The sequence below is a fragment of the Strigops habroptila genome, chromosome 5, assembly GCF_004027225.2.
Source record: "Strigops habroptila isolate Jane chromosome 5, bStrHab1.2.pri, whole genome shotgun sequence".
Lineage (NCBI taxonomy): Eukaryota > Metazoa > Chordata > Aves > Psittaciformes > Psittacidae > Strigops > Strigops habroptila.
In genome coordinates, this window is record NC_044281.2 from 27193930 (window position 1) to 27207520 (window position 13591).

General features: G+C 35.8%; 1 protein-coding gene across 4 annotated transcripts in view; it reads right to left on the reverse strand.

Moving 5' to 3' along the window:
- The window catches only part of DLG5 (discs large MAGUK scaffold protein 5), a 111346-nt gene that overhangs the window by 6883 nt on the left and 90872 nt on the right, over positions 1 to 13591 (reverse strand). For 3 of the 4 annotated variants that reach the window (XM_030485711.1, XM_030485712.1, XM_030485713.1), the window contains 11 exons: positions 12366 to 12534; positions 8428 to 8590; positions 7375 to 7508; positions 6508 to 6672; positions 5942 to 6125; positions 4872 to 5020; positions 4391 to 4561; positions 3066 to 3262; positions 2213 to 2356; positions 1892 to 2019; positions 968 to 1077 (listed from right to left, as the gene is read on the reverse strand). In XM_030485711.1, the coding sequence (XP_030341571.1) occupies positions 968 to 1077; positions 1892 to 2019; positions 2213 to 2356; positions 3066 to 3262; positions 4391 to 4561; positions 4872 to 5020; positions 5942 to 6125; positions 6508 to 6672; positions 7375 to 7508; positions 8428 to 8590; positions 12366 to 12534 (1714 nt within the window). The remainder of the gene's footprint in view (positions 1 to 967; positions 1078 to 1891; positions 2020 to 2212; positions 2357 to 3065; positions 3263 to 4390; positions 4562 to 4871; positions 5021 to 5941; positions 6126 to 6507; positions 6673 to 7374; positions 7509 to 8427; positions 8591 to 12365; positions 12535 to 13591) is intronic. The other variant, XM_030485715.1, reaches the window with a different exon arrangement.

Genomic DNA, 13591 nt, shown 5'->3' on the forward strand with positions numbered 1-13591 from the left:
GCTCATAACAGGCGGGGACAATCTGCCACTGCACCTTATTTTGATGACTGCTAGAAATCTTATCTTTGCGTGTCTAGTTCAATCACTCTCTGTCACTTTCCAAAAAAAAGAAATAGCTGTAATGCTCATCATTTCACTTCCAAAGGGGCTCAAGACATGACAGTTCCATTTGTCATTCAAATGCATGATCCTACTGTGGTAATGAAATACACTACACTGCATTATGACTTGCTTCTACTTGAAAGTGGTGATACTTATCTTCTTTATTAAATAGATAGTCATCAAATTTACCTACAGATCAAGAATATAAGAAGTCTTCAACTGGCAAAATGAAGATAGCACAAGTATAAGATCTCTCAACAAAACTTTCTTAATACTTCTGTTGGGAGATTATGTCACTTCTTCTATCAAAACATGTGAAGGCTTACTTAAATATTAGGGGAAAGACTGTGGTTTGTAACTCCCATGTTCTGTTCCTGCCCCTGTTTGAGCAGGAAATTCTCAATTACTGAAAGAGCATGGCCTGAGAAGACCACAGTATATGAACTCCATGGCAAAAGGGACCTTCCCTTGCTGTTTTCACTGAAGAGTGAACGTGGGAAAGCTGAGGTTACAAATCAATAGGCACTGCATCCACACACTTGGACCCACTGAGAGGATGAATAGCTCTTTGCATAGTCACCACTTAACTGAATTACGGTTTCATACAAAGGAGAGCAGGAAAGATCTGAGTGTCTCCTGGAGTACATTCAGTTTAGTCTACATTGTTTGATTTCTTTGAAAGATTCACTTAATTGTCATGCAACAAAAATGAAGTTAAGACCATTTACCTCTCAGCAGTTTCTATGATTAATTTCCACATTACTTTAAGGGATTTAAGATGACTAGGATGAAAAAAATAATAAAGGTAACAAGCTTATTTTAAGCTAAAATAAACATCCCTGAACTATACCCCTCACAGACTTACTTGATTTGTTTAGCATTTTTGTAGCGAATAAAAATTACAATAGGGTAGATATGAACACTGTGGAGCCGTTCGATGGCATGAGGAGCGATGTCAAGCAGACAATGACAATCCTAAGATCAAATGTAAATGCAAAACACTCATTCAGTTAGAGAGCACAAGCACGCATGCAAATCCCCCATTTCTTCCCCTACTTAAATCATAGCAACCCAACATAATTTTGCTACACATTTAGCGTTTTGGGGCTACTAAGCAATTTGTACCCAAAGGATTTATAACAAAAGACAGAAGATGGAAAAACCGCAATAAATTCCATTCATAGTACCAGAAGCATGCACTGATAGAAATAAAAGTACTTGAAAAACTAATGAAATGAAAACTCAGGTTGAAGTATATGCAATAGATTTTTTTTTTTCAAATTTAAATATTCATATTCATTTTATCTTTCAGAAGTTGTAATCAAAAACAACTGCTAAAGTAATAAGACTTTCTGTGTGATTTGAGAGAAAACTATAAGCAATGAACAGACTTTAATTAACACATCTCCAGGATTATTATGATGTTTATGTTCTATATTAAATTGAATAGTTAGAAAACCTAAATCCTCATTTAGGGTGTAGGGGGTGGAATCTATGAAAAATATACTTTATTTAATAAGAAAATAATTTTTAACTTTATTTAATAATACTGTAAAAGAATATTGACATTCCTAGTTTCTACAAAGGTGAGCTTGCATAAGGTAGTATTTAAATCTTCAAGCAGTTACATGCCAAAGGGAGGTAAATTTTATTTTACTCAGTGGCCTAGGGAATGATTCTCTGAATGTCTTGAAAGAGAACAATACTAACATAATTTCCACCCCCGCCAACATAGTATGACCACATATTCCAAACTGTGCAAAGAACTACAGCAATAAAATTGACTCACCTTTTCTGTTATCTCTTTTATTGAAGCTACAGTTGTCACATCAAAATGTCCGCTCCTCCGTTTATAATCAATAAACAGACAATCCTTCACGCCCCGTTCAATGGCTTGTTGGGAAGCTTTCATAACCTCTATTTCACAGAACCAGAGAGATCCACTTTTATTATTATTCCTTAGGCACAGACTAAGGCTAATGAAACAATGTCTGCAAATTCAAATTCCTGGGTTTTTTTCCATGTTTGTGCTACCATTTAGTTCACGTATATAGATGTTACTATCTATGTATTCTAAGCAAGGATAAATTGATTATATTTGCACACCTACCAAGAGGACATCTGCAAAATTTTCCAGGCGATTCTTTGACTAACATGTCTTTCACAGCATCAAGTAAAGGTCCTAGAATAAGGACAGGCCTAGGAGAGGTACAGTCCACTTTCTGTACACGCTGATATGCCAGACTTGCAGAATCTACAGACACAAAAGATTTACTTTTAAAAGTAAAAATTATTTTCCTGGCATTCCTCAGATCAGCAGAAGCACCCTAACAGTAATTATGAAAACAAATCTCTTGCAAGGGATAAAGGTCTTGACAAGAACAAAAAACGCTCACTAGCCATTATTGTAATTTTCTCCACTCAACAGCTTGAAATAGATGTTTTTCTAATTGAACTTGGTGCTTCCCACAGATACACACACTTTAAACCGATCATTCCTATTTTTAACTTGTGTAAAAGTTTGTTGAGCTTTTCCAAGGAAGTAAGCATTACAACCAACATGATTTTTGTAGACGAGTAAAGAAATAGAATTGAAGATTTTTGAGCTGTGCCCAGGATTTCTGTCTAGTCTAAGCAACCTGGACAGAAATTAAATAGTTGAAAGGAAGACCAAAACCATGCATCGAAAAGCAATCTCCCTCTGCAAATGAAATGTTACTGCTAATAGATCTAGCAATAAACTTTAAAAAAACCAAAACAAAACAACCCAAACTTGAAACACTCTGGCTTGTTAATTTAATAATAAAAAAAAATTGTTATTAAAAGTAATGTACATGGGACGTATGATCACCATTTGTATTCAGACCAACCAGAAAGCAACATTTGTTGTGACATGCTGCAATTGCTTAAAAATAGAAGAGAAGGAAAGGCAACCCCCTGTTAAGTATAACAAAGGTACTTGCCATCCAAGAAAGGAATTGAATCTGTACTGATTGTATCAAGAGCCAGTAGATCCTTTCCATCTTTGGAACCACTTCGCTTGTGTTTATGCTTTCTTCTGAAGAATGACCTCCGTGCTGCTGCTGACAATGTCTTAGATGAGCTGTTTTCATCTTTATTCTCAGACATGCTGTGTCTCCTGTAGAATTCCTGATCCATCCTATAATGAAACAGACTAAATAATTGGTATTTAAACTTAATTTTTTTGACAAACAGTATGACCGCTGCTTCTGGAACACACCGGAATTGATCATCTCAAGCCTTAGCCTGAGTATCTTCATCACAGAAAGTTAATCAGAAAGAAACATTAACATCAATCAAATAACAAGCATCTGAAAACTTCACACTAACATCCTTTCCTCAGTATTCTTATAGTATAAATAGCAGCATGGCACAGAGGGTGACCACTCTGACAGCCAGGGCAAAATTCTCCAAGGCAAAACCAGCAGCAGGTACTTGCCAGTAAAGTCAGCCTTGCTCAGAAGATCCAATTCTTTCTGTGAAGCTGCATGTTATACTAATCCTTACAAATAACTTATTAGCAATCCAAAACAGTAATTTCAGGAAGTTTTATTTTAAATGAGCACAAATATTTTGTTTACATAACACATATAAAGTGTAGTTGGTTTTACTACCCATCTTCAGCAACAAGCCTATCAATGACACGTATCGGCCTGTATGTATATATTGTACTTCTATATATTCCACATATTACCACTGTCCCACTGTCAGAATGGATTTTGAGTTATGACATGGAGAGAAGACTAACAGAAGAAAAGGAAAACAGCAAATAAATAATCTTAAAATGAAAAAAAAAAAAAAAATCACTGAGTGGTAACTAACGTGATTTCAGTAACAATGGAAAAATTTTAGTTCCTGCATACTCCTCTTAACTGCTCTACCAACTTTAGGAGATTGTGGAGGATACACAGTCTTATAATAATGTTGCTGTCCACAGACAACTAAAACCACTGATACTTCCCAAGAATGATTGCAATAGTCTTTGATTACAGGATATTTTTTGCTGTGGTTACTCTCACTTTTGTTATTGAATTATCTATCACAACACTGGTTATGTATCATTTCCATTTCTAGCTTACTATTCAGTAACATTAAAAACAACTTGGCAGAGCAATATATTTAATTCAATGCTATTAAAATGTGCCATCCCTAAAATGTCATGTCTAAGAATTAGTATCTCCCAGAAAGAATAGAGGCAAACAAGTCTTTCATACCACATCTCACAAGTCAGACTTTTAAAGACTGTAAGATAAGTGAGGTCACTCACATATATTTACTTGGAATCTGTCCTCTTTCCAGCTTCTGAGCATTCTCATCTAGCTGCCAAGCCATCCAGCAGCCAAAGTTTCCCTGTGGCAGAGTGTCATCAACATACAAAATGTCATCCTTCTTAAAGCTTAAATCCTGTTCCACCTCTGCCAGACGATCATAAAGTGCTCTAGAAAGGAAGACATAAAGAGGCTCTGCAACTGATCTCCATCAACGCAAGGGAAGAACATGCATATTTAGGTTGAAAAAAGTTAAGAGGTTAGCAGCACATGCTACATTTCAAAAGCATGCAAGCTTACAGTAAAACGTGCAGACTTACTATGATACAGATTGTGTATTCACTGTCAGAGACTAGCTGTGATAAATAAGTAAATTTTGAATTTTAAAAATGTGATAAAACTGAGGTAGTATCTCTCTCATGATGGTCAGCATATTATCCTAACAGTCTTATGCTGTCATTACCAGTCTTGCTCAAATACCTGATATAGAATCCATCTCCAGGAAGTTCTTTTATCTTATTAAACTCTTCTATTCTGTACTGAGTCTTTATTTTTATGTTTTCTCCAGGCTTCAACATTTCAAGATAAGCTTCCTCAGCTGTTTTATTTCGCATATCAATGGACCCATACTGCAAAACACAAAATGCAGAAACCCTTTAGTGTGAAATTGTATCTTAACAGGCAACAGAATTAGGTGAGGTTGAAAAACATGTAAAATGAGTTTGTTTTTACCACTGTCAGGCTCTATATACAAGTAAATCTTGTCACTTAACTCTAGTACAGTTTGCACCTTAAGATGTCTAGCAGGAGACTGAGACATGGGGGTGGAAAACAAACTACAGTGAACACAGCAGACATGCACCATGAGAGTCTGCACTTCTTTAAATAGTTTTCAAGGTGTAAGCTGAGAAACATAAAATTCACACTGGAAAGAATTTAGTATTTTTTGGGAAAGCAAGTGGTCTGAGAAAGTCAGAAACATAATTACAAAGCACAGTCTCCATCTGCAAACTAGAGGCGCAATGAGTCTCAGTGCTCAGACAGAATCAATGCTCAGTTTTATCTGGAAAGCTCATAAACACAAATGTGTTTATAATCTTAACAGTCCTGCCAAGTAGATAAATATTCTCATTTCAGATATAGAAATCAGAGTCTAAGACATATTGCAAAGACGTATTTCCCTAAATTCTCATTAGAATTTCTCTGTTTTGCAGTATCTTTCATATCCTTGCCTTTATCCTATGTACAGCAATAGGATTCAAGGCTTGCAATTCAGATGAAGAGAGCAGGTGTTCATAATTCCAAGCAAATATACATTAGTCCTTCAAACTTGTGGGCAACTTGTGGTCTCAACAGTTCTCCAGGCCCCCATCATCCATCCCGTCATATGTCACAGCATTCTCACCATTCTTACCCAGGTTTTGTGACAGGAACTCAAAATTCATAGAACATCTCCCGTTTTGAGACAGCATGATTTTTTGTACAAACTCCCTCTTTATACCATCCTAGACATTTTGTCAGTATGCTGCAGACTTTTCATGATAGCCTACCTCAAGTATCATGTCACCCAAGACAAGTCCATCAGGTCCTTTTGCTGGGCTATCATCATCTACATCTGAGACAAATATTCCATACAGGTTTCCACCACATATCTGGATCCCAAGATCAACTTGGGATTTTTTAACAACAACAGTTCTAGGTTCAGGGGTCCTTTTGTTTGTGTCCGCAGGGCCCCTTTAGACAGGAAGAAATAGCACATGTACTCCAATTTAAAACCTTGCATTGCATACAATCAACGAGCCATCTAAATACATATTTACATATTTTTTTCAAAATAGGTCACCTACAAATACAGTCTTATGAGACAAACATCATGTTCCTTGCAGACCTTCTTAACTAAACCAATCTTGCAATAAAACTTTCTTCACTCCTTGCAGACCCTGTCTTTCAAAAACAATCTGAACACATGCATCCTGGGGTCCACTTAACTTGTCTGCTGACTTATTTCAACCAGACACAGCATTCGCAGAAGTACACTTTGTTTTTTAATACCCTTCACATCCCACATCCACCCTGACCTTTTTTTTTCCTTAAGGCAAAAAATTTTATTCTCTACCTTAAAGAATTCCGGGGACTTGTAGTTGGTGTGGTTTGTTTGGACGGGGGTGTCATCGTACCTTCATCCTGTTCACTCACAGTATCGATTACGGAATGATTGTCAGGCGTTGCAGCTCCGCTGCCTTGAGGGGTGGAATGATTACTCACAGGTTCTAGACGAGAACTAAGGGGGAGGCGCAGGGGAAAAGCAGAATAAAAGACTGAAGGGTTACTATTTCACCAATGCCAAATATATTCCATGCAGTCAAAGTTTTTAAGTTGCCATAAATCAAGGAGGGGGTGGTGGTCACAGGACAGGACAGGACACAAAATAAAAAAAAAAAGAAAAACAAACCACCAAACAAACAACCCCTCTCCCTCCCTCCAAAAAACCCCACTAAACCTACCCCACAAACAAAACCCCACAAAATTCAAACCAGCACGCCAAATAACCTATGTTCACCATATGTCTAAGAGAAAGATAAAGCTCAGTTTTGAGCTGTGATCATGTATCAAAATGGAATGACATGGTCATATGCCTTCTCCAATTAGCTTTCAGAAACTCCAAGTATTTAAAAAAACCAACCAAACAAAAAAACCCAAACCAATCTGAAGTACTAGAATCTCATAATCCTAGGAAAAAGTAATCTTTGGTTTTAGTTTAATGTATCTAAAGATTATCCCCTAATAAGAAAGAAAATATAGTAGGTGCATCAAGCATTTTTATTTTCTTTTTGACAAGCAGGCAGTCACACATTACTTTTCTAAGCAATCACGCTACAAATGTGCTGATGTTTGCAAACACACTACCTGTACAGAAGTTATCTACTAGCTAAATAACTGCATGGACCAGAGAGTAGTTTTTTCAAAGTCTAGCCAACTTTACCTTGATCGTGAATGATTGCCAAGCTGATACATATGCGGGTTATACTGAGCCAGAATAGTAATGGTGTCACACTGCTGTCCAATGATTAGTCGAGCCTGTTGCTCTGTAGCATTTCTCAAATTTATTCCATTAAACTAAGGAAAAAAACAACACAAACCAGGACGTCAAATTTTCAGATGCAAACTAACAAAATTGTTCTTTCACTCTCCTAATTAGTTTCTTGTTTATATGCTGACTTATTTCCACTGGGGTAAATAGGAAGATGGAAGTGCTGCTATACAATGATTCCTAGTGTTTACTCATTGGAAGGAATCATTATAATTTCAAAATATTGGTAACCTGACTGCGAGTTTAAAAATCTTTTTACTATTGAAAGACATAAACATTCAGAGCTATGTTATGATCTGATATCACTGATTAAACACAAGTTGGTTCAGATCATTGATGTGAATAAATTCAGGATTTACAGACAAATTCAGATCCACGATCCATTCAGGTCCATTGTAGTATCATCCACACACCGTGAAACAGATGATATTTTAGCATACATAAGCATGAACAGATCTAACATTTACAAAGCAGCTCTGTACTTTTCAAAATGCTTCTCCACATCTTTAATATTGTAAGCATAAACATGACCATAGCTAATGTAAAGCCTAGGCGAGTATTTTTTAAACCAGGTATCTCAGGTAAGGATATGGCACAGCAACAGCAGCATGAAACTTGGTACAAGCCAGCTGCATGAATATTTACTCACATTATCAGTCAGAGTATGATGTTCGGACTATATTGTTTTAGGTACCGAAACTAGCTTAAAGTTTAATTATATAAGGTGCAATGCAGATCTACCACCAAAAGACATTATTTTATGATAAAGCCTGACGAAACGTCACAACAATCACAATTATTGGAGTATTACGATACAGAGTACCCTTTGCTACATCTCGCAGTACACAAGCTTTCACAAGATACTGTTTTAGGGAATGTAGTTATCGTTGGATTCATATGAACTGATTCATTAAGCCATAGGAATAGTAGTAAGCAAACAATTACCTCCAGTAACTGATCACCATACTCAAGGCCAGCTTGATGGGCAATGCTCCCACCTGTTACTTTAGAGACAAATATTCCACCATTTTCTCCGCTCACAATGGAAATCCCTAGTGGCTCAGAACCCTTCTGCACTTTAACATGACGTGGCTCTTCCATGTAGGGCCTTTTAGAGGAGATAGTTAAAACTGATTTGGACAAAATTGCACTTGAACCATCACAACGTCAAAGTTACATGCAATACGTTATGTCTGTCTGAAATGTAATAATAAAATAGATTTAAACAGTTACTTTTAAAAAATTTACTACCAACTGTCTTAAATGCATTCCTTTAAAATCATGCAATGTATTGGCAGAAGTAAATGTATACCAGGTACACGACTGCTCTAAAACATTATGGTAAATATGAATTATAAATATTATGGTGGTGAAGTTGGTAGGAAGAAGTTTCCAGACACATATTATATAAAAGTAATTGAACCACTGTATATAATATGCCATTTACAAACCATAGTCCAGAAAGGTATGTTACAAATACAAAAGCTGGAAGTCTTTATTGCCAGTGAAAATAAACATCATAAATAATAAGGTGGTAAACCAAAGGACAATAATGCACAAATATCAGATTTCATATTTGTATGTAGAGAAACATAAATTAGTAATGAAAATTAAGCAGTTGCAAACTCAAGCCATTGCGACAGCGGTTTGCATGGTAGCATTACAATTACCATGCAAATTCTCCTCAGGGCAATTATCCAAACATGTAAAATAGCACAAAGTGCGCAATAACGCTCGAGAAGGACAACCTTAGATCAGGCCAACCTCAAACTCCTTAGTGATGAGAACCTAGGCCTAGGAGCCACAGGGATTCTCAGAAAAGACCTATTACGGAACAGATATCTGAAAGATGTAGAAGATTTGAGAAGAACACTTAGATAAAGACACACAGTAGTAAGACACTAGTAAGTATAACAAGAGAATGGCTTACAGAAAAGAAAACTCTGATAGATTCCCCTTTCCTCCCCCCATAGTCAGGATGTATCCACCTGTACAAATAGGGCTGGTCCCTCCCTGGTGTGTATAAACAAACAGTAGCCTACTAAAAAGTGCTGGTTCGTATTACTATGCACTTAATGTCAACGCAGCAAAAGGCATCACCAGATACTAACAGTTGAGCTTGTTCTGAATGAAACAGCTTGTGTATCAGATGTCCTGTATGTTTTTATTTTAATAGCAATATACTACATTTTACATGCACTAATTTGAATGTTTTCTTTCCTAACCCTTCATTATACCATATGATATTCACTAAATTGTGCCAACTGTTTAAACTATTTAATTATGCTGTTCAGAGACCAGATGAGTTAACTGGGCTTCACTCAATGCTACTAATGTGAGCTAGGCTGAGGAAAAGTATTTTTTGAAAGAGTAGGATTTGGGGCTGGAGACAGAGGGAAAAGGACATGATTTTATAAATTCATAAATACTTATTGCCACGGTCTTTGAAGGTAGCTATTTGGCAGCCTTCTGCAGCAGGAGCATAATAATTTGCCATCTTATGAATGCATAAAAGATAAAAACTGGTTGCTGATATGAATGTAACTCTGGAACTCAGTAATCTTATAACATTGACATCACTGTTAGGCATGATGCCCTCAGAGCTTGTCTGTCACTGTAATGAATATAAGGTAAGTTTATTACCAGCAAAACGAAGCCCGTCTTTTTTGTATGTTGCATATTGTAACTAAACTCCCAGAAGACTGCAATTTATGAACTAAAACTACATCTTTCCAAGCTTTATTTATTGTACCTTTCTGCTTTTCCATCTACCATATGCATTTTTAAATTTGGTTGGCTGGTTTGTTTGTGATTGGAATAAGAAAGAATTAAACCCATACAAACTGCATGGGATCGTATCTTAGAATTCTACTAAATACAAAACGAAAGATAATTAGCAATCCATGTAGTAGAGAATCAATAATAAAGTAGAACAGAATGATAACATGCAAAAGGTGTCTTACTTGATAAGCAGTGTTATTAAAATCAAGTGAAGTGCACTCTTCTGTAACATTCAGACTGCCTGCCAGAATCACTAACTGCTGATTAGAAAAAAGTCTTAATTGATCAGATCTTTTAATTTAAATTAAAATCAACAGAACAAACAAACAGTGATTTTTTTTTTTTTTTTTTTTTTTTTTTTTTTAAATCTGTATTAACATATCTGGGGAAAAGCCAAGCAAGTTATTTACTTGTATTTTATGGGGAACAGAAAGGATTGTAAGACTAAATAACCATTGAAAATGCTATCCAGGTATCTTCAAACATTTTCTTAGAATAGACTTGAATTAGCTACTTTCCTTAATTAAGAACTGTTTGTATTTGTCAGGTTTTTTGTTTTACTTTTTAAAAAAGCCAAACAGAACAAAACTTCGAATTATATTCTTTTGAGAAAGTCAATCCAGTCTATGCTTTATACACACGCACAGCAAGAGTTAAGGGGCTGGAATATGACTGTACTTTCATTGTCTGACCAACATTAAGAGAAGCTCTTACTTCCCAGAGATCAGAACACATGTTTTGTGCTCAGAGATACCACCTTATAGGGGTGTCAAAACCCTACCTTTTTCAGCTGAACATTACACATCATTAGTCATGTGAAAGAGAAAAGAAATTCAGACTTTGAATTTGCAAGTGACAATTAGAGGAACATTTATAAGAGAACACAAATTGAGTACATGTAGTACAAAAGTCACACTGAAGTAAGAAAGAATGAAAATTCACAAAAACCTCTTTATATTCCCTTTCAAAGTAACACTGTCCTTTGTACACAATATACATTCTAGAGTTACTACAATAACTTAGTTATGGATTCTTTAAATGAGACAAATTTTATATAACATTTTATGAATAACTTTTTATTACTACCAGAAAACTTAGAATACAGAATATCCTCATTACTTTATCATTCACATTTTTTATAGTCAGTCCTTTTACATAAATCAAGCAACACAAAGACGTCTTGATATCCACATAAATGTAATCTATTTCAACACATCATAGCTCCTTTACACTCCCACAATGGCATTTGGCTGCTTTACTGTAAATAAAAGCCTGATTCAGATCTCTGTCTTACTGTTCAATGTTTTGAATTCATTCAAACTTTTTAATATATTCAGTCTAGCCAGATCAGGATAAAATGAAATCAGATGTCCAAAACTCATACCATAAGCAACATACCTTGAAAATATTCATTATGAGATATGTTGTTAAAACACAAAGCTCATGTTTTTAAGAAAGCTACCATATCAGCTTCAAATTCTGCAAGCAGATACACATATACTTAATGCTACTGCTAGCAGTGGTCTAAGTGCAGCCAAAGGGATTGGTCACAGTAGTAAATTTGCATCCGTACATATGAATACATTCTTGCACAGATATGCCCTCAATTTTCTGTGTTATCTGGCTAACCTGAATCAAGGCACAGTGGTTAGAGCACACATGCTACAACACTAAGGCACCTGATATTTAGGTATCAAATGTTACTAGGTCTTCATTTTATTAGATTTTCAGAGCAGAGAACAAGTCTATCACAAACAAGTATCTGAGGTACTTCAGCTGAGGGACTGTATTCCAATTTAGACCACTTTTAGTTGGTGTGGCCATTAATCTAATATGAAAGAAATAAAATCTTTATGAAATTCCTTAATTTTCTGAACTCAAGAATCTAGTCCTCAGTTTTGAAGAAAAAAATCCACATAAAGATCTCTTACATATTTTCTAAGGAAAATAAAACCATCAAGTAACAGGACCCAAGATGCACCTCTGTGCCTACATATTTGTCATTTAAATTAAATGTTCACATTCCTTCAGCCCAATAAACAAAGGTAGAAAATTACCAAAAAATACATTTGTATCAAAAACAAATAATGTGGAGACTTTACCTATCTTTTCTACGTTCTCCAATAGATACTGGGCTAATGGAAATCCTAGGTAATGTAGAAAGGGAGTTCTGAGATTGGCTGCTGGCGAAGGAAGACGTTTCCAAATTCAGAGGTGACTGTGGAGGAGTTATCAAGCTGGGGCTGCTACATTCAGAGTGTGACAAGGAGCCTATGGAAAATCAACAGCTGAGCTTTAGTATCCTGCATCTGTCATAGCTTGGAGACCTACACAGACATAGTGAAAGGCATCATACACATCTAAGACGAGAAGAGGACCGACTGTTCACTAGCACTCCATTAACCATGCAAGAACCTTAGAAAGACCAGGTAACTATTTCAGACACTGAAAACGTACTGTCCTTAATGACTACATGTCAAATCTGTCCTCTGTAAGTGCGCATAAAACTACTGCCATTCTCAACAAAGAGAGGAGGTTACAGACCAGCTTTGCCATAAGCATGGCTGAAAACACTTAACAATGCAAAGTTAAAGAAAAATAATAAAAACCATAAAAGGAGAAGTAAAATAAAAACTTAATATGCAAGTTTATTTTCAAGTAAAATATTTATGTACAGTCCTCTCCTTTGGGTAGGAGATACATTATGAAACACCTGAGAACACCAATCAAACAGCAGCATGAATCATATACAGAAACGGGAAAGCTCTGCAATTTCAGACAAGCTTGACATGACCTCGTTTGCAGCTCTTTCCTGGTTGTACCCTCTCTGAGTGATTTACTGAAAAAGCACCCTGACAGAAACATTCAGTTTGCTTCCTCTGAAAAAAGCTATAAAAGTAATTCTCAAATTACTAATTACAAATGAAAGCCATTTGTAAGAACTGTATTTGTCCATATAGGAAAACCACAGCATGCAGTCCATTAAGGCTTCAGAACATTTGAGCAATGATGGCAGCAAAAAGCTGCTGTTTACTGTCATCAAACTCTGAATTCTACAGCTATCCACCACTCCCAACTGGCATTTGTATCATGAGTTCAAATATCCTCCACCACCAAGCAATTTTGAGTGAAATACTAAAATAATTTCACTGCATTTCAAAATATAATTTTCAATCAGTAATACAAAAATATGCAAATTGATATACTTAAAGAATAAAAAAAATAATGCCAGTCATCTCACTGTTAAAACTTTTAAGAGATCATTGTAGAAGAAAACTAAAACTTTAAGTAAAAGTGTACAAGACTGCAAGCATAACATTGCTGTGTG